This window comes from Leptidea sinapis, chromosome 12 (assembly GCF_905404315.1).
Source record: "Leptidea sinapis chromosome 12, ilLepSina1.1, whole genome shotgun sequence".
NCBI classification, from domain to species: domain Eukaryota; kingdom Metazoa; phylum Arthropoda; class Insecta; order Lepidoptera; family Pieridae; genus Leptidea; species Leptidea sinapis.
Window position 1 is genome coordinate 3497977 of NC_066276.1, and position 22661 is coordinate 3520637.

General features: G+C 35.5%; 1 protein-coding gene across 1 annotated transcript in view; it reads right to left on the minus strand.

Moving 5' to 3' along the window:
* LOC126967041 (sodium- and chloride-dependent glycine transporter 1-like) overlaps positions 1-22661 on the minus strand; it is a 35811-nt gene that overhangs the window by 10308 nt on the left and 2842 nt on the right. The window contains exons 3-7 of the mRNA XM_050811352.1: positions 20722-21000; positions 17348-17564; positions 16078-16192; positions 12798-12977; positions 7844-8033 (exon numbers count right to left, since the gene is read on the minus strand). Coding sequence (XP_050667309.1) covers positions 7844-8033; positions 12798-12977; positions 16078-16192; positions 17348-17564; positions 20722-21000 — 981 coding nt within the window. The remainder of the gene's footprint in view (positions 1-7843; positions 8034-12797; positions 12978-16077; positions 16193-17347; positions 17565-20721; positions 21001-22661) is intronic.

Here is a 22661-nt window from a genome sequence, read left to right on the forward strand (position 1 = left end):
GTATTGGAGTTATTTACCCAAGGTAGATATATATCTCGGAGATTAATTTGGATTTAAAATCGGGTGTCACGGTGTTGGTATCCTCCATGTTGTTTTAAGTCGATCAGTGCGCACAACCGGCGCGGGCGCTAGCTTGAAGACGACCGCGACTTCTCAATGATGGACAATAACAACTAACTTCAATCACGTCACCGACAGTGACGTACACAGTGACAACTTCAAACACACTTTGAAAGATGACGTTCGCCATCAGTTCAGCCCAATACACAGAGTAGAATATATTCGTACAGGCCATATTACTTTTATATTCTTATTCTCCGACATATATTTGAATTACATACGATTCTCTGCAAGTGTATACATAGTTTATAAAATAAAAAAATAAATTTCAATTAAATAAATATAAGTTACTTACATATGTATAATCTGAACTCATCATATAAATTGTTTATCGTAAACACAACGATATACCATAGAAATGCACTTTATAGGAAGGCAACTAAACAAAGTTTGCTTTTAATCTCAAAAGTCAATAGAGAAAAATATAGCAAAATATAGCATACATACAGCGTACAGTGTACAATGTTGACGTTTGCATTGTATCAGTGTAGATAATGCTTGCTTTTCAACGAATATTCGGGCTTTCAAAATCAGGGTTCGTTAGTATCACAGAACAGTTAAAATGTCTTTTACCTGTTCTGTGGTCAGGAACCACGATTTCGCGGAAAAATCTTTAAGTAGTACGTACAGTGATTATTGTAAACCATGACATTCTATCCTTAGACAAATCACTAACGTCTCCATTCTCCCGAGAACTTGGCATAAAACAACGCCTTTCGGTGTTAATACAGAGTCGCATTCTTAAGTTTTTCGGACATGTCTTCCGGCGCTAGAGATTGAGTGCCTTGTCGTGCAAGGCAAAGTGAAGGGCACCAGAGGGCGAGGAAGGTCGCCCATGCGATGGACCGACCAAAATAAGTCTGCTGTGGGCGGTCCATTGAACGAGTGTACTAGACTAATGGCCAGCAGGTAAAAGTGACGAATTTTCGTGGGGCGAATCACATCTGCCCCAATAGATGTCACATCATGAAGGCCACAACCGCCCTGTCAAAGCAAATCACGTTTCGTCAAATCATTCGAATGATATGTCCTTATATGTGTATAGAATGTCATTGATTGTAAATCTTAGATCATTTATACGTGTAGATAGACTAGGGCAGCTGTGAAAACGTCGAAAAAAAATAGACTTTAGAACTAACTTCTAGTCTAAGCAATTCACGCACACTAACACAAACTGAATTAACGTAATGCTGAAGATCGTGGCAAGTGCAGGCGCATTGCGAGGGCTGCATCATCCACCACAGATACGTCTTGTGTGTACCTACAGTCTCATCATGCAACCACGACCATTCTGTCAAAAGTGAACGACTAAGGTCGACTATGGTCTAGATTCTAGACGTATAAATTATCTAAGTTGTAAACCATAATATTTAAATAACATTTTTTTGGTCTAAATATAATGACAATATACAATAAGTATTTGTGCATTAATTACTCTGCTGAAAAGCTGATAGCGCTCTCTTATCGCTGCAAGCCGACTACGTTATCAACCATTACACAGCTTAGTGTGATAACTCAGTCTCATTCAATACAAAAGATATTATTGCTTCAAAAATTAAAATAAAACCGTCAAGCTCGAGTCAGACGCTGAGCATAAAGGGTTTCATCCCACTGTATAAGATAATTTTATCAATTTGAACTTTTTATACACTTATTAATATACAGTATATCGCAGTTTTAAATGACTGTCTACAGTTAAGGACATAAAATCAGACGAGATAAACGTAAAGACTTAGTAATACGGTTCCTGTTGGTCTCCTTCAAGATAATTCAGGATCGGGATAAAAATTGACATTCTGAACAATGCGTTATTTTTTAAAGTGATAACCTCTCCGGTTACGTGCGAGCGCTTTTCCAACTGAGCCAACCGTTCGAGGGACGTATCGTTGATAAATCTTTTATGTCTTGTTCAACTCTCAGACATTCTGGTATAAGTTATACTAAGCAAGAACTACTGAATCTTTAATAGAAAATTCCACATCGTTCTTAGCCCATGATCGATAGTTTGCAATTCTATGGAAAATTAAAACTCGCAAACTGTATTTGTACACGAGTGTGTGCAACCTTTGTGAGCTTCACTCAAACGTTTGTATCGCTTTTTTGTATATTTTTTCATTTATCAGGCTTAGGATAAGCGAGAATGTTTTCGTTAGACGTGTTTATTGTATGGTTGTTTGTTTTTTAGATCACTCTGTATATTTCTACTAACATAACATTAAATGGATTGCAATTGATTGCATAATATCATCCAAGGAACCTTGTTCAGACAAATCGTTCCGTTGCGTATTACGTTTATAGAATCTGTATTCCATTCATAATGAACTCGAAAAGAAACTACAATCCCCTTTTTCCTGATATCTGTTTCTCCGTTATGGCCATTTAAAAATGGTAAAACATGCGGCGAAGTGTAGCCTCGCAGGCGAATGTTGTAGTGACAAAACCCTTTGATTTGATGACCTTCGTTTTCCGACAGTGCCGCGAGTTGTAGTGCCATGTTGGGTCCTCACGGACACAACCGAGCTAGGCCGGCACACCCGGAGAAATACCACTCCCCCACTCGAAACCGGCGTGAAATACCGGCTATGCCGCTGTGTTTCGTCCGGTGAGTGGGGTATCCGGAGGCTGACACCCCCCCCCCTCCTAACTACAAATGGCAGCACGGACAAAAAAAATAGACTACTCCAGGACGGTACCAGGCTATGCAGTCCTGGAGAATGCATGCCTGGGCGTCCACAATTAGGGCCTGTACCTAATAGTGGTTGCCCAGGCTGCCCCACGTATTCTGGAGGGGGCAAATCTGTGCTGACTCGGGGCATACAGAGCAGAAGGCATCAAACAACCCTCGTCCACACTTGCTGTGGACTTTTGGAGACAGCGAAGCCGGCCCTGCTCTTTTTAACCGAGACACAGATATCCTCTCTGGCTGGCGTGTGCGTTTACGTCAGGGAGGATGTCTGTTCTCGCCGCCTGAGTTTTCTGGGAGGACAGGACCTATCCATCACCTGGCTGCGTATAGACTGGGACGACCATCCGCGAATCTACACATGCCTGTATAGGTCCCATAGCGGTAACGCAGAGACTGACCGGCTCCTCGAACACATCAAAATGGTTACAGATTCCGTGTTGGAGTAGATACCCACTGCAGACATCGTGTTTTTTGACAATTTTAACGCCCACCACGCTGAATGGCTAGGCTCACGTACCACCGATCACGCAGGCAGATCTGTTCACCACTTCGCCTTAGCATATGGTCTTACGCAACTGGTTATTGCGCCAACGCGAATCCCAGATGTGGAACCTTCACTGTTGGACCTTCTCTTGACCTCACATCCGGACGGCTACCTAGTTTCTGTTGACCCTTCTCTGGGATCGTCGGACTACTGCCTGATCCAGAGCACCGTGCCGATCACGCGCCTAACACAGCCCCGCTTCTTAGGCTATCGCCGCGTATGGCACTATAGGTCAGCAAAGTGGGACGAGATGCGGTGCTTTTTTGCATCTTACCCGTGGAGGCAGATCTGTTTTTCGCTGGGTGATCCAGATGCCGCTGCTGACGATGTTGCTGATGTGGTACTTTACGGTATGGAACTCTTCATTCCACCCTCCTCCGTGCCCATCGGAGGCAGGTCCTTCCAGGTATTTTTTTTTAATTGAGAGGGGGCAAACGGGCAAGAGGCTCACGGGACGGGGAGAGGTGAGGCAACCGCCCATGGACATCCGCAACAACAGGTGTGTCAAGAAATGCGTTGCCGGCCTTTAAGGTGGGAGTATGCTTTTTTCTTGAAGGCCCCTAAGGCGTATCTGTTCGGGAAGACTGCTGCGGCGAAAAAAAAGCATACTCCCACCTTAAAGGCAACGCATTTCTTGACATATCTGATGCTGCGGATGTCCATGGGTGGTTGCCTCACCTCTCCCCATCCCGTGAGCCTCTTGCCCGTTTGTACCCTCTTATATATATAAAAAAAAATGTACAATCGTCTGCGTCCGACACACAGCGTGATGCGGCGAATATACGCCGTAGCCCAAGCATAAGAGACTTTAGTAGAGTTTTTGATTAAAAATATCTACTTATACAACTTAGTAATTTTAGGTTAAAGTTTAATATCTTAAAATGGATAATGTCTGTTTAATACCTAGATATTAAGGTATTGTATAACTTTTAGAAGATTTTTTTTTATGAGAAGTTACGTGACGGGATATTTACCAGATGGTAAGCCATCATAATCTCGGGCCATTGTTATTCAGTGTCGTTCAGAACTATAAGAAAACCCAAGATTCTGAGCTACATCGCAATAATTATGCTCGTCATCTTGAGACAAAAGATGTTCAGACGCTGGCCGCTTCACCGCAGTAAAAGGCGCCGCTGTGATACCTACCCGGCTATCGGCGTTGTGTTATTTGTAACGAGTCAAGTGAAGTGAGCAGTAGGTGTTGGAACGGTGGCGTTAGTCTAGCGGTGTGAAGTATGAGGCGAGTAGTGGAGGGGGTGAGGAGAGGTGGCGAGCAAGCGATAGAGAGGCACGATTGGCCTAAGCGTTCGGCTTGCGACGAATCTTGTTCTTTAATTATTAAAAAGAGTAGCATCGGTCGACGAGTGCTGTAATTATAGGTTATGTTACATTTTCGACAAAAAAAATAATATGACACATATAAACGATCATATCAAAAGTTTTCTTACGACGTTATCATGATTAATTATTATCGACCGTAAGCCGACATTACAGACAGTCAATTTTTCACACAACTCCTATCTCAAGATTACGAAAATTATTGATAAAAGTACTAAATTATAAAATGTAAACTATTTGTTGTATCTGTAATATAGAGCTGCATATACTTATTTATAGGCTTATACAGAACTCTTTTTAGACTACGCCATACTATTGTGATAAATAGTATAGAAAATGAGGATATAATGCTATACTCTCAGAATACAGAACCAACCAGAAACCGTCAACACACCCAAATTTGAGGCAGTGCAAACCACGCTCAAACGGCGTGGTTCGATAATATGTCAATAAGTCAATGGCCGACGCACGTAATGTTTACATCTAGTTGCTGTTGTCAGATTTTGTATAATTATGCCGTCGTGTGTCGTTTCTACTTGCAAGTTTATTATATAGCTTCTCAGCTGACGAAGAAAGAAAGTCTCAGTGGACAAATAGAATTCGCCAAGCTCGGCTAGATGAGTTTTGGAAACCATCAAAACGAAGCCAAATTTGTTCAAGCCACTTTGAAGAGCCATATTTTTATCATACGAAAAGTGGTTTAAAAAGGTTAAAGGCGGAAGCTTTTCTGAATGCTGCATGAATTTATATTTTGTTTTTATGTTTGTTAATTTTGTGATGACAGGATGAAAGTAATAATAGTTCTTTTTTTATTTTCGTCCCAGTTTAATGATCTTCTATTTTATGTAATTTTATAAAATGATCTCATGCGAAATTCATTCTATGCAACCCCGAGAAACTTATAGAAATATTTTTTAGTCACTATCTAGTAAATTTTTGATAACATAATTTTAAAATTTATTCTAAACGTCGATGAAGAAGTTACACTTTTCGTTTTTGCGTAATATTTTCACATTTATTAGTTGTATTTATAAAAAAAAAGCCTTTATTGCTGTTACTAATAATAACATTTTTTTTAATATAATATATCCTTAACTAATTGCTTACGATTTTGTAACAGCTTGTCCTTCGACATAGGCCTCCTCCAAAGACTTCCATCTTTCTCTCTCTCTCGCCATTCTCATCCATTCTGGGCCAGCCTTAAGAGAGTAGTTGTATTTAATAAATTCTATATATACTGAAACATAGCGCCTTTTCTTACTCCAGCAGCGAATTTAAAGTAAGTAAGTATATTTTTTATAATACTTAGGTATTGTATAAACATTACTGCTAAACATCGTTAAATAAGATATCTCAAATTATTTCTTTCACAATATAAACAGCCAGTTTAATTGTTATTAATAAACTGCGCAATGATAATATTTTTATTAATGTATGTGTGATTTTATGTGAATTTTATTAATGTATGATAATATTTTTATTAATGTAATTAATACTTGGAATTTATATTACATTTTACCTATTTAACGTTTTAACAAATGACTTAGTTAATCGTTCCTTCATGACATTTTCATTTTACCCCAAAAGCGGTAATGATATGGTGCCTGGCCACTCGGGCAGGTGAGGCGCGGGCGGAGAGGCATTTTGGACACAACACGCTGCCTACAAATGTGATTGAACACTCCTTCTGGTTTGTTCTGTATTCTGAGGCTATACTATATGGCATGGCGTTCACATTACGCGATATAATTGCATGCATTATTTATAGTATATGGCAAGCTCAGTTGAAATCGATGTCAACTGAGGTGCTCAAGCAAAGTGCTTCTCTCCCAAAAGCAATTTGAAGACGAGCGGCACAGTCTTGCGGAGACAGAGAACTTTTAAAATCATGAAATATCATCGCTCTAATATATTCTGACTTTTCGTTGCGTACGTAGAACTTTGATGTGTGATAAAAAATAATTGACAAATGATTTCCCGCCAATTGTTTTTTTTACTACTAAAAAGGTTGCAATGTTTCAAAAATATAATATTCGAAATTGAAATAGTTCCGATTAGCTAGAAGTGCAAAACTTTTAGTGCGCCCCACGTATATGGCAAGGTCAGCTGACCGCGATCTTTGAAGAGTGTGCACACGATCGACACAATGGATTCAATTCTGGATAGTGTTGAATGCTCATCCAGCAATGATGACAATGCGGAATTTGACACAATCTTGTCATAAATGCTATGATAGAAGAAAAATGCCAGAGCATGGATATTAAATATAAAGTTCAGAGGAGAACGTGGTGATTTGAAACTTTTTGAACATGGAAGAAGGAGAAAGAGAGTGTCTCACGATATAGCATAGCATGAACTCAGCGCATGCTTAATTTTATTGCTTACTTAAAGTGAACCAATAATATATCGTACAGTGAAGAGTGAACGTATCCATAATAATGTTTGGTTCGTGATATTGTTGTTCTATGAACTATATGCTATTATATTATAGCGTAGTCTGAAAAGAGATTAATGTTGACAACACTATAGTGCGACTGTAACATCTTGATAATTTGAAACTGTGTCAGAATATAATGATTTTAGAGTAAAACTCAATAATAATTGCATGGAAGGCTAGGTTGGATAGCCATGTGAGAATCATAATGTTAGTTCCATTTTATGCCACGACGGTTCTCTTTCCGCATAGACTCAAAATATTTTATATGAGTTATGGCGACTGAAAGTAGGATATAGAAATTAATGGGATTATCGTACGTAGAAGTGATATATTTTTTTATGTTAATAGACGGAATGATGCCAAGACGAACAGGACGTTCAGCTGATGGTAATTGATACGCTCTGCCCATTACAATGCAGTGCCGCTCAGGATTCTTGAAAAACTCAAAAAATTTCAGCGACACTACAATTGCGCTCATCACCTTAAACATAAGATGCCAAGTCATATTTGCCCAGTAATTTCACTAGCTGCAGCGCCCTTCATACCGAAACACAATAACGCTTACACATTACTGCTTCACGGCAGAAATAGGCGCTGTTGTGGTACCCATAATCTAGCCAGATATGTTACAAAGTTAATGAATCCTTGTTCATCTAAGTCCGTAACATCTATTATCTATCAAATAAATAAATTTTTAGTACATAATTAATATACTTACCATCAACACTGACGCCCATCAGCTGCGCCTGGAACCCAAGAACGGAGAAGATTGCAAATCCAGCGTAGATCGACGTCATGAAGTTTGTAAAACAAACGAATATCGCATCGAAATGACAATTATTGGTAAAGTTGTTGTAAGAAGCCAGCGTAATAAGAGATCCACACGCAACACCAAATGAGTAGAATGTCTGAAACAATGAGGATGTAAATACTACGTAATAAGAGGTGGACTGCACAAGTAAAATTTAGTTTAGTATGAAACGTGCAGTGATTTGACATATGATTGAAGTAGCAGTAACTACAGTATGGCGATTGGCAACGAAGTATAATTCGGCTAAGTTTCAAAGCGAACACTTGCTTAAAACGTAGTAGATTTCAGCTATCTCCGTTTTTTACAAGATTATAGCCGTCATCTGTCAATCTATTAATTACTGCACGTTTCATACAATTGAGCAAATCGCTTTTTTCTTAGAGAGTTTCGTAAGGCTCGTCTGAAATGACGTTGATGGATTATCAATAGTCCCTTCTAATTTTATCTTCAACAATTTTGTTATTACAATTGCAAATAATTGCTTATAATGTAAACAAGAAATCAAGATGATACACAAAAATAAAATGTATTAAAACTTTTTGTAAGGACATATTTTTACGAAAATTTATTGAATTATGCGTTCAAATTCAAATTCAAATATTTTTATTCAAAATAGGATTTAAAATCACTTATTGAACGTCAAAAACTACCACCCATTCAAAAGAGACTGCCTCAGACCTGAGAAGAATGGGCGCAAGAAACTCAGCGGGCTTTTTTTTTTTTTATATAAAATATGGATTACAATGTAATATCGTACAATAAACATTTATAAGTAAGAGCCTGAGGGTGTTCGCTTTATTCCCAGTCCGTGGTGTCATAAAGAAAATCGTTTATGCTATAATAACCTTTCCCACACAAACGTTTTTTAACAATTCTTTTAAATTTCGTAACACATTTGTTTTGTACATTTTCTGGGATCATATTGTAGAAGCATATACATCGCCCAACAAAAGACTTACTAACTCGACCCAACCGAGTAGTAGGCACAACAAGTTTATGTTTGTTCCTCGTGTTAACATTATGAATGTCACAGTTTCTAGAAAATTCCTCAATGTGCTTATGAACATACAAAACATTATCAAAAATGTATTGAGAAGCAACAGTCAAAATGTTTATTTCTTTAAATTTTTCTCTTAATGATTCTTTAGGTCTCAACCTAGGTCAGGTTATAAATCGCGCGAATAGCCCTCTTCTGCAGCACAAATATGGTATTAATATCGGCCGCATTGCCCCATAACAATATACCATAGGACATAATACTATAAAAATAACTAAAGTTTACTAATCTCGCCGTATCTAGGTCAGTTAACCGTCTAATTTTCTTAACCGCAAGCGTTACTTTGCGGAAATCCATAATAAAATTTAAATCATTTGTATACAAATTTTTACGTTTTTTTTACAAAAATATAAGTAAAAGTCTCTACTTTTACTTATATTTTTGTAAGGACTTGTCTTAAGGACTCTTCCTTAGATTAAGTATTGGTCTCCGCTGTGCTCCAACTAGATACCGCAGGCGTAGTCGCAAAGTGCGGCAACTTATACAACGCCCAAGTGGGCGTACTCGAGCCAGTCTCGAACAATGTATGACGTTGACGTGCTATGTCACATGTTCTGTTAAACTTTGCAAATAATCGCACTTTGCGACTACGCCTGCGGTATCTAGTTGGAGCACAGCAGAGACCTATCCTTAATCTAAGCTTGGAGTACTTCTAAGCTTAAAGCGAGTCTTATAACTTAGATAATTTATACGTCTAGATAGAGACTCTTGACAACCGATGAAAACAGGCCAGGTTTATAACTTTAGTGTTCGTGATAGGCTACGTATTTCACTAGTGATTTCTGATTTTTTCGATGTTTTCAGAGCTGACGCAGTCCATCAAGTGGTATAAATGACCTAATACTCAAAACCTTTGACATCGTCTGACTCCACAAAGTCTCAGCGAAAACAAAAAAATCTAAGCTTTTAATAAAGAGTTTTAGTATTATTAATATAGAGACATGAATAATGTTTAAAACCTCTATTACAAGGATTTTTATTTACTTTACCTGACACAAATTAGTTTGAATAAGAATTACTTTACATCTGCAAGTCGAACATTCCAATTTGATTTTTATGTTACCTTAGTTCAACTTACAGTGGTTCTATTGAAGCAATTGTTTCATTGAACACTTACAACCCCAAAAGGGATATTCATGTCTTTATTTTTGTCATAACTGCTGCAGAATTAATTAAAATCGAAGCCAAATTTTCATTACACATATTATTTTGATCGATGCCTTATCAGAAGATAATAATTAATTTACCTGCAATATCTATATGTGTTGATACTCATCAATCAGCTTTACAGATAAAACATATATTTATCAATGATAGTATCCAATAAACGTCAAACATATTTTAATATATAGAGTTCTCCTGTATGTCCATTTTTATAAGTGACGTAAAATAGGGAACAAATCGAGTTCAATTTCAATTTACGAGTAGATCTATGTAAGGCGCGTCTTGAAACTAACTCAATTTTCGGATGGAACTTACGCTCTGTAGTCTGCCGACGAGATGTCCGCTATTTAAAAACAGAAACTAACTACTCAATGTTATAAATATATTAGCGGATACGACAGACGATATCCTGTACACACGTCTGAAATTCAAATTCAATTTTATTTATTCAAAATAAGATTTAAAATCACTTATTGAACGTCAAAAATTACCACCCATTCAAAATAGAAAATAAATTTGCAAAATCGATCCAGCCTTTAGGAGGAGTTCACTAATATACACATCTGCAGAAGAATTATATATGTTTTTTATACATTGTTTGTGGTATAAGTATGTACATATTTATATTATAAATAATAATAATATAGTAACAATATTGACACACTTTTACACAAATTATCTTGCCCTAAACTAAGCAAGCCTGTGCTATGGGTACAAGACAACGATATATTTAATACAATATACTTACTTAAACATACGTAAATACATACAAACATCCATGACTCGGTAACAAACATCCATATTCATCATATAAATGATTGCACCTACCGCGATTCGCACCCAGGACCTCTAGCTCAGTAGTTAGTAGTCAGGGTCACTAACCATTCGGCTATATGAGTCGTCCAATTCAAATTCAAATTCAAATTCAAAATCAAATTATTTTATTCAAAATAGGATTTAAAATCACTTATTGAACGTCAAAAACTACCACCCATTCAAAAGAGACTGCCTCAGACCTGAGAAGAATGGGCGCAAGAAAATCAGCGGGCTTTTTTTTTAATATAAAATATGGATTACAATGTAATATCGTACAATAAACGTTTATAATTAAAGAGCCTGAGGGTGTTCGCTTTATTCCCAGTCTGTGGTGTCATTAAGAAAATCGTTTATGCTATAATAACTTTTCCCACACAAACGTTTTTTAACAATTCTTTTAAATTTCGTAACACATTTGTTTTGTACATTTTCTGGGATCATATTCTAGAAGCATATACATCGCCCAACAAAAGACTTACTAAATCGACCCAACCGAGTAGTAGGCATAACAAGTTTATGTTTGTTCCTCGTGTTAACATTATGAATGTCACAGTTTCTAGAAAATTCCTCAATGTGCTTATGAACATACAGAACATTATCAAAAATGTATTCAGAAGCAACAGTCAAAATGTTTATTTCTTTAAATTTTTGTCTTAATGATAGGACCTAGGTTATAAATAGCGCGAATAGCCCTCTTCTGCAGCACAAAGATGGTATTAATATTGGCCGCACTGCCCCATAACAATATACCATAGGACATAATACTATTAAAATAACTAAAGTCGCGCCGTATCTATGTCAGTTAACCGTCAAATTTTCTTAACCGCATATGCTGCAGAACTAAGCCTACTCGCCAATCCTTCAATATCGGGGCCCCATTGCAATTTGGAATCAAGAATAATGCCAAGAAATACAGCAGATTCCACTGGTTTTACCACCTCTCCATTTAATAAAATATTTGCACCTACGTTTTTGATATATTTGGTTTTATGACTATTTAACAATAAGTTATTGGCGCTAAGCCAGTTCACGATGTCAGATAGAGCATTGTTTACTTCGTCATATAAAACTTGGCTTCGTTTCACTTCAAATATAAGTGACGTGTCATCCGCAAACAATACCACCTTGTGTTTTTTTTCTACAAGGTTAGGTAGATCATTTATATAAATTAGGGAGAGGAAGGGTCCAAGAATAGACCCTTGTGGTACCCCCATACCTAGAAGAGTCCTAGGAGATCTCCTGCCATTGAACATGACCCTTTGAATCCTTTTATTTAAATATGAGATCAGAAGGTTGAGTGCAAATCCTCTTATACCATAGTGACATAGCTTCCTGACCAGCGTTGAATGTTGAACACAATCAAGAGCCTTAGATAAATCACAGAAGATACCAAGTGCATTCTGTGATTCCTCCCAGGCCTCAAAAATATTTCTGATGTGTTTAACACCTCCATCCGTAGTCGAGCGTCCCCTACTAAAGCCAAATTGTTTTATATGAAGTAACTTATAAGTATTAAAGTGAGTAAGCATTTGGCGTAAAATATTTTTTTCAAAAATTTTACTTAGGGTCAGCAACACTGAAATAGGGCGATAGTTATTCGGGTCAGAAGTGAGTCCCGATTTAAATATTGGTGTAATTTTACTATACTTCAGAAGGTCAGGAAACACGCCATGTTCAATACAGCTATTAAAAACTAGCGCTAGATATGGTGCTATGACGTCAATAACAGAAATCATAAATAATCGTCATAAATAAAATGAATATTTTAAAATTTTTGTGAAAACGTTCAGAATACAGATACTTATATATTGATGAAGTACGAACCTGCGACGCTGCGTCTCCCCATACTTTGGCTTCTAACAATGTTTCCCATTTCGGCGATAAATAGAATAATATACCATCGACAGCACCCTCCAAAGTGACACCCCTGATCAATAGGGCTGTCAACATGACGTATGGGAAGAGCGCAGTGAAATAGACCACTTTTCCAGCAGATTGTACGCCCTGTAAGAAATATAAGTAAAATTATTCTCAAGTCAAAAATGCTCACCAATCCCTGTAAAAGAAATCTATGAATAAGTAATATACATATAAAGATTTAAGTTTTAATGATTTAGGTACAAATCTCTAGGTATTACCATGGTTTTACCATGGTATTACCATCATCATAATTTTAAATCACTGATTTTAAATATTCCTACACCATTATCTAGCCTCCATTTATATCTCTAGTTAATCTGATTATAAAAATTGCTATAATATAAATCAAAATATCAAAAATTGCATAAAACAATAAAATATTTGTATGTATCCATGTTTCTAGCTTTTTTATATTTAATTGTATCAAGGTGAGTCTCAGATAAATTTCTTGTCCTACTATAAATAACGATTAACTATAATATTAACAATTTGTTATTTTTTAAAGTGCTCACTTTTGGGATAAGTTACACAAATTAAATTAGAAAACAAAAGTTATGAGCGATGCGGGACTCTAGCTCGCAACTTGATCCCGAGAGTTAAAAAATTACAAATTGGTTAAATTTGAAAGAACGACATTTCAAGTCAATTTCCTAATAAACAATTATTGGGGTTAGGTAGCAGGTTATCAACTATAAAGTATATCCTATCGATGGTTAAATCAAATTTAATTTGTGTAAATACAATAATATCAATATAAAATGCAATACATTAAGAAATAGTTTTTATAAAGTAAAATAAAGTAGGTATTTTTACCACATACCATATAAGGACATTCGTACGCATTTACCAGGCAGTGTATGTACTTTATATTATGTAATATCTTCGATAATTTATACGTCTATTTATTTATTTATTTATTGAAAAGACCAACAGCATAAATATTACAAATTTGTCTTAAAAATTAGTGTACATATAATAGCCAATTACAGGTCTCTCTATATAAACAAATGTCAACTAATGAGTTTTCAACTTAAATTACTTTAACTTATAAACAAAAATATCGACTTTTGAATTTCAACTTAATTTACTTTAACATAATAATATGTATAGTTTAAACATTAAAAGAATAATATTACGCGTATGAATGCGAATTTAATATATATATATCTATTATTATATTATGTTATAATCGGTAATAGTGTTTATTTTATATTTGGATGTGTATGTGTGCGTGTAGTGTGTGTTTGTGTATATGTGCGTGTGTTAATGTACCTTTTTGTTCGTTTTATATTGCTCCAGTAACATTTTTCGTATCTAGTGTATTCATTAATATTTTAATAATTTCTGTTTTGAAGATATTTTTACTGCGATTATGAATGTCGACATTCGAAAAAACTTCGTTGTAATGCTTACAAATTCTGTTAATGGGAGAATTTTTACCATAGTTCGTAGTGTAAAATGATAATGAAAAAAGAGGCGTATTTCTCGTTCGTTTTAGTGGTACATTGAAGTTAATACTAGCAAGTAATGTTGGGGAGTCCAGAAGATTATTTACTATGTTAAATAAGAACATTGTATGTAATAACGTTCGTCTGTCTACTAGTGAAATTATATTATGATGCATGCAGCCATCTTTATAGTTGGAAAAAAAATTATGACGAAAGTTAAGGTGCCTTATAAATTTAGCTTGAATCTTTTCAAGTTTTTCAATATATGTTATATAATGGGGCGACCAGATATAACTTGCGTACTCTAAGACACTACGCACGTATGCATAGTAGACACTACGCACGTATGCATAGTAAATAGAGTCTCGTGCTGTTAGAAACAGGTCGGAATATTAGTTTAGTGTGCGTGACACGCTACGTTTTAAATTCGCGATTTGTATCACACTTGCGTGAATTGATCAAAATAGAGGTAAGTTCTAAAATCTATTTTTTTTCGACGTTTTCACAGCTGTCATAGTCTATCTAGACTTATAAAATCTAAGGCATACGTATATAAATAATAATATAGTAAAATATATGTTTTGACCAATGAATTGTATATCGTTAAATGGACCTGCTTTGGAAGATATTGAACTACTCTACGAACCAGATAGTGATGATATATTATGACGCCTCTTCACAATCGGCGAGTACTACGAGCCCTACGAGCACGATCGTGTGGAGGGCTTTTTCGCTTCCAGTCGCCGATCATCGTCTATATTCGTCATTGTAATCGCGGCGATTCGTGACTTGTCGGTTATTCCGGCACGCATCAAAGGGAATTCACCTGTAGTTGCTTGCGCTTGCCCACATGATCGCCGGTCATGGACTGGAGGACACTCGACAGTGAGCAAAGCCGTACGTACTTCGCGGTCGTCGCGGCGTTGTTTTGTTTTCCTTTTATACACATAGTGCGAGTACGATACAGTGACTACTGAGTGGTCAAATGAAGAAACATTAAAATTCATAGAGCTTTATCAGAACTACCCAGAATTATGGAATTCCAAAACATAAAAAACTGAGCCAACCGTTCGAGTACCGCCTCGTTACAAAATTCTGTTTGCTTTGTTCAACTCTCAGGTTATGGCTTCATCTACAGGATCTACTTTACAGTTGATAACCTGCTCAACCCCAATATTTGCATTAGGAAATTGACTTGAGATGTCGCTCTTGTAAATCTAAACAATATGTTATGTTTTTTTTTAAAGTGATAACCCTCACTTCTAGGATTAAATACAAATAAAATTTGATAAACAAAGTTTTATGAACGATGCGGGACTCGAACCCACGACCTCCGGCGTTCCGTGCCGGTGCTCTAACCAACTGAGCCAACCGTTCGTGTACCGAATAAAAAAAAATGGCAGCAGCTACAAAGTCCATCTTGAAGTGGCTCAATAAATGATCACAAACGGTCGTGTGGATTTTTACACGATGATCAACGATTAACTTGACGATGACAGACGATCATACAAGTAACGATCATCACCGATAGTGGAGAGAAGGCTTCAGATTTGATGTGGCCGGATTGAGATTGCGATTTCAAATTACTATTCTTAAGCCAAAGTATTTCTCTTTTTGTTTCTACTGCAGGGCTATGCCATTCAAGATAAGTGGAGAATGAGATGGGATACTCTTGTTTCTGGCTATAAAGATAACAAAAGTTGTTTTTGAGACGTTACTTAAATGTTAATACTTACTTTAATGACGCACAAGAAAGCTATAAACCAAGACGCAAAGAGACAGCCAACAAGATGCCACTGTATTGTACCCCAGTTTGACCAAGTTGCATCACCTCTCCCAAGAACGGCTTCACTAAAATGAAAGATTTTATTTGAGTACTGTTTAAAATTTATGAATACATGTTAATGTGGTGAATGTTTCGCAAGGAAATCACACATTGTCATAATTTAGGTTTGTACTTAATATTATTGTATCTAAAGCGAACTCCGTAAGCAAACAGTAGATAAAAATATAGATGTGACATACTGGTGCATACAAAAAAGGGGGCGCATAGTGAAATAAAATACCGATAATGAAAGTGTAATTTCTCTGGTATTGCACGAAATAATGAGCGACAGTGAACACGTACAATCATAAACACGTGCGCTCGGTGGTCTATATTTTTTTTTATGGAATAGGAGGACAAACGAGCGTACGGGTCACCTGTTGTTAAGTGATCACCGCCGCCCACAATCTCTTGGAACACCAGAGGAAGCGTTGCCGGCCTTTAAGGAAGGTGTACGCGCTTTTTTTGAAGGTACCCATGTCGTATCGTCCCGGAAACACCACACAAGGATGCTCATTCCACAGCTTTGTAGTACGTGGAAGAAATCTCCTTGAAAACCGCACTGTGGGTGACCGCCACACATCCAGATGGTGAGGATGATATCCTAACTTGTGGCGTGTCGTGCGAAGGTGGAATTCTTCCTATCCTGCCTTCTATCTTCCATAAACAGATACAGAAAATATGAATACAATATAACTCTTAAAAATATTACGTTTTGATCACTATTAACACACTATAAACGGAAAAAGTAGAAGAAAATGAATACATTTGAATTCTTTGTAAAAAAAGATAGAATCCGTTAGGTAAATTACTAAAACCAGTCTATCCCGGATCCATAAATTTACCACTGGGAGGCTCCTTTGCACAGGATGCTGGATAGATTGTGGGTACAACAACGCCGCCTATTTCTGCCGTGAAGTAGTAATGCGTAAGCATTATGGTGTTTCGGTCTGAAGGGCGCCGTAGCTAGTGAAATTACGGGGCAAATGAGACTTAATATCTATTGTCTCAAGGTAACGAGCGCAATTGTAGTGCCGCTCAGAATTTTGGGGTTTTTCAAGAATCCTGAGCGGCACTGCATCATAATGGGCATGGTCTGTCAATTACTATCAGCTGAACGTCATGCTCTCATCCCTTACTATCATTAAAAAAAAGAAAAAAATATAGGCATTTTAACTTACTTATAATACTCTTCAGAGGCCAGTACTCTCGTTATATTGGTGCGCCAAGGCACTAACGAATCGCCATCACTGCAGTACGTACCGTCAAAAGGTTCTAGGCCAATACTTTTACAGACATCTCCGACAGTCATGCAATTCTTCATATAGTAAGTAAGGTCAGTAAAAGCCCCTGTATTGTTTTCTCTACACGCAAGATCATAACCAGTACTGTAGCAATCTAAAAATACAGAAATCGTTAAAATACATAAGAATAAGGTTTTTTCAAGTAAATTCTGGGGTATTGTAATTTTTGTTAAGGAAATTCTGGGGTAATGCGCCAGGGATTTATGAAGTATTCAAAGCTCAAAAGAAATGTATCAGATCTGTCTGCTCACTAAAAGATCATCATGTAAACCTCACTTTATTAAATTAAATATTCTTAGCATGCCATCAATATATATTTATGAAGTAGCAGTTATGGTATAGAATAATATCAATAAATATGAAACGCTAATTTCGAAACAAAACGAAAAAAAGTTACGACCTTTGAAGTCCAGAACAGAGTTGTATTGAAACAGCATCTTTTGCATGGGACTAACAATTTACAATAAGTTACCTGACAATATTAAGCGCGAAAATATATTCTACTTTAAAAAGTCACTCAAATCTTACTTAATAAAAAAAGCATACTACTCATTAAAAGATTTTCTTAACGATAAAATAGTAAATAATAAAAATTAACTTCAACTGAACTCAATATCATTGTGTAGCTAATGACATTATATTATAAATTAAAATGAATAAGCCTATGAAATAATAACTATTGTATTATTGATGTTAATCTAAGTTTGCTTGGGTTGTATATCTTTTTTTAGTATAGTACAGTATATTATAATTGTTGCAGAAATTAAAACGTGAACTATGTATTCCTCTATAAGTATGCATGCCTTATGGGTTAGGATAAGAGCATCTGTTAATTATAAGCCAACAACACATTATTACCTTATCTTGCAAATAAAGATGATTTGATTTGATAAGTTTTATAATTAATCGAGTAATTATAATTCGTCTAGTTATGTTGAATTGCATATCAAACAACAGTTTAGTTCGATATCTGCCGGAAACGGCGATTTTTTCCACGTGTGTACTACTCTAGTATTCTTGGCTGATATTTCAGGCGATAGGAATGCTTCATTTATGTTTCCCACTTAGAACCACTACTCGTATTTTGCAGAACTTTGTATACGCTTGATTAGTAATATAATATTATGTAGGTGCTCTTATATATTCTCAATCTGTGGTATCATTCAGAATATCATCAATGTTATAATAACCTTTCCCACACTAAGGTTTTTTAACAATTCATTTTAATTTCGTAACACATTTGTTTTGTACATCGGTTTTGTCAGTAAACTGTCTAATTTTTTAATCGCATATGCTGCAGAACTAAGCCTATCCCCCAATCCTTCAATATGGGGACTTCAATTTGGAATCAAGAGTAATGCCAAGTAATTCAACTGATTCTACCACCTTGCTTAGTAAAATATTAGCATCAACCTTATCTGATATCAACATTCTGAAAAAAGTTTATTTAACTATCTGTTTATCTTCTTAATATCACCAGAGTACGTTTGGAAAAACTACAACCATATTATTAACACTTAGTACTGATCAAATATAATTTAATGTGAAAAGAAACTATACGCATACTTGTATCATTTTCAAATAAAAGAGGAATTTTTTCGCAGTGTTCAGAGTCGAAATTGAATGAAATAAATCACAGAACCCTTATATCACGATACGGTGCAATCCTTGCGTACAGTCATAAATTTTACGGCGAACCAGTATATTATACTCGTAAAAACATATCATTGAAGGTACTAAAATATATTATGAAAATGATTCTTTATCGCAGTTCTCTTATGAGCCATTTAATTGTACATCATTTAAGAGTTTTATATTTATATGTCATTTAAATTTGAATCTATTTTTAATACTAAATCATGTTAATCGATCCTTGTATTTCCATTACAACTTAACTACAATATACCTTATTATATAATTACAATATTAATAATATTGACACACTATTACACAAATTATCTGCCCCTAACTAGGCATAGCTCAGTACCATATGGGTACAAGACAACGGTATATTTAAAACAATATACATACTTTAATATACATATAAACATGATTCGGAAACAAACATCCATATTCATCATATAAATGTTTGCACATACCAGGATTTGAATCCGCGACCTCGAGCTCAGTAGGGAGTGTCGCTAACCACTTGGCTATATGGGTGTTTATTAAGTTTCTTCCAAAAAAATATTCTTTTGGTTATGAGGGCGAGTCCCTGAGACCGTCTTTCATCTTATGTCTTTCGTGTTATTGCCCATCCATATTTTGGAAGACGTGTTTCTTATATCCTCTATGGAAATGTACTGCACTAGCTTAGTATCTGGCATTCAATCATCATAATTTTTGCAAAAATTGTACATCTATGATTCTCATTGAACCCTATAGTATTGTCATGAAAGTAGATCAGGGATGGGAAAGTAATACACAGCTTAAAAGAACGAGCCTCTATTTGCGTTCACTTCCACGAACTTGCACTTCGCCGGTCTGCCGCTATTCCTCTTCAGATGGCGGTGCCTTCAGCAGATCACAACGCACCGAATTCTCTCCTATCTTCATATCACTTTTATCAGTTTCCACTTTTCTTACTTTTCTCCTTTTTCTCTTCCTTCTTTTCGTTTTCACTTTCGAGTCTGAACTAGAAGTGCCGTAGGCCACGCCTTGTACGGCTTATATACCCCCGGGTCTGTTCTATTTTTTGAAAATGATTCTCTTCCATCTTTAATTTTATTTACTGTACGAGAAATTACTGTTGGAATTATTACTGCCTTGAAGTTTGGCAACTCTCGTCATGTACGTAGAAACGTTGTTATGCGACATGTATAAGTTTATTTGGCCTACCATGACGAGTTCTCTACTTAGAACTCTTAATTGTTCTCCGTTTAAGGAGAGTGACTATGTAGGGACTTTTGTTTTTGTGCCTTGTTATCCTGCCAGTAAGGGCCGAATAATTTTATAGCAGAATTTTTCTGCTACAGCTCAATACCTAACATAATACGGTTCAAGTTCTTTGGAGGGTCTTTCTGTAGCTTTCTTAGCTAGTGACTCAGCTACATCATTGCTTTTGATCTCACGTGTGTTTAGGTATTTATGAAAAAATTATAACATTAAAACCACTACATTAACCACACCACATATAAGAATGTTTATCCTATATTTTTACAAAAGGTCTAGTTTTTTTATTTGGCACAGCAGAACGTCCGAAATATTGTATATAGTGTTTATTTATCAATAAGCTATTGAAAAATACTTACGAATACTGTTGAATTCATTTTCACAAGATCCCCAATCGAGATTCCCAATTATAGATACGATAGTGTAGTATAAAGTCCACGCCACGATTATCATGTAATAGATTGATATAAGGCTTATCACAACCAAGGTACAGTATCCCACCCCGCTGAAGAATGGAGATATATATGAGAAAGCCTTTATCGGCCCTAAGGCTGTGTATTGGCCCATGTATAACTCTAAATAAAATATTGGCAGACCAATAAGTATAATCATCAAGAAGAATGGAATGAGGAATGCACCTGAAACAAATGAAAATATTATGACTGTTAAATTAGCTCAACTCAAACATATTCGGACAGAAAAAAATACTATCGACAATAAAATGCATTTATAAAGTGAAAAATTCTTTAGGTATGTAGTATTTCACTCCAAATAGATTAAAGTGTATATAAGTATGACATAAAGAGTACAACATGAAACATATTTGTATGAAAAAATTATCAATGCGTGTCAAATTATCAATTGGTCTTTGTTTTTTGAATTTTTCACATAAATTTTGTGGTTATGTGAAAAAGGTGTGAAGAAAAAATGTTGTAGATCTTTTTATTACCTACAAGCTTGCCATTACACTTTTTTCCATAGGACTTCTAGTTTTGCCGGAAATCGAGATAAACCGTTTTTTACCCTTAAACACCCCCCAACTTTACAACCCGACCTCAGATCACCCCTTATTTATTTTTCCTTTCATTTTTGTTACATTCTCTTCCATTTCCAATGGGTTTCATCCTACTATTATTTTATTGGTTTCAAAAATTATCGACCCTGGTCTACTAACAGTTTCATTAAACGACAGACTTTGGCTTTCACCTTAAGATCTAACAGACCTTCTGCAACATGCTGTTGTTTATGTGTCAGTGTGTGACTGTCGTTTACATTTTTTTAAATTCATGCTCATTTTTACCGCTTTACTTTACTAACTCCCCTATTCAACTCTTTGAAGTATGTATTTACATATATAACATGTATATATAACATTTTTTTTGTATAAAATAGACCAGGATGATGATTATTTTTTATAACATTTAAAATACAAAAAATATCACAGTGGAGTAAACTTCCTAGATAAGTTCAACAACCGGGGCTTCTTTTTATAATACCTTTATTATCAACTACAAAAAAAGCTAATGCAGATTGACAATAATACAAAATTTTAGTTAATTCTAATTGTTAGCCGGATTATGACTTACGCACATGTGCGTTAAACAGGAAGCGACAAGATTTTATCAGTATACAAGATACTATATATAAGATATTATCAACGCACGTGCGTTGTGATCAATAAATCAGATGGTCAAAACATTTATGAGCCCATTTAATAGTTATCATTATAACAAAAGCTAAAAAGGAGCATATAGCTCAGCAACTATGTACAAAAGTTAACGCTATGTTTTTCGACATCTGATTAGTGAATTAATAAATCTCTAAAATCCTTAATATTTTTAAAAATTATTATTCGTAATACATTTTAAGTTTGTGATCACTTTAGGCCACATATTATTTATCTCTTTTTTTCTATGCTTTATGAAATAATAATATGACGATCTAACACTAGATATTAATACGCTTTTATTAGCTTCATAAGTATGTTAGTATGTAACGGCATCTTTGAACATGATTTTAAACCGCTTCAAAAAGTCGGATTAACTCGAAATTTCGCATACTTATTATGGACCGATGACAGTTCAATATAACAAAAAAATAGTTTAAAAAATAAATAAATAATCTCGCTAAAAAAGTAAGAAAAAATGAATTTATTGTAAAAAAAGCGTGGGGTGCTTTTTTCAGGAGATCATTAAAATAAACCCTTCTACTCATATCTGTTCATATTATATTTATAACTATTGATACCATGCACCCGCGCTTTTTACAATAAAATATTTTTTTCTTACACTGTTTTAAT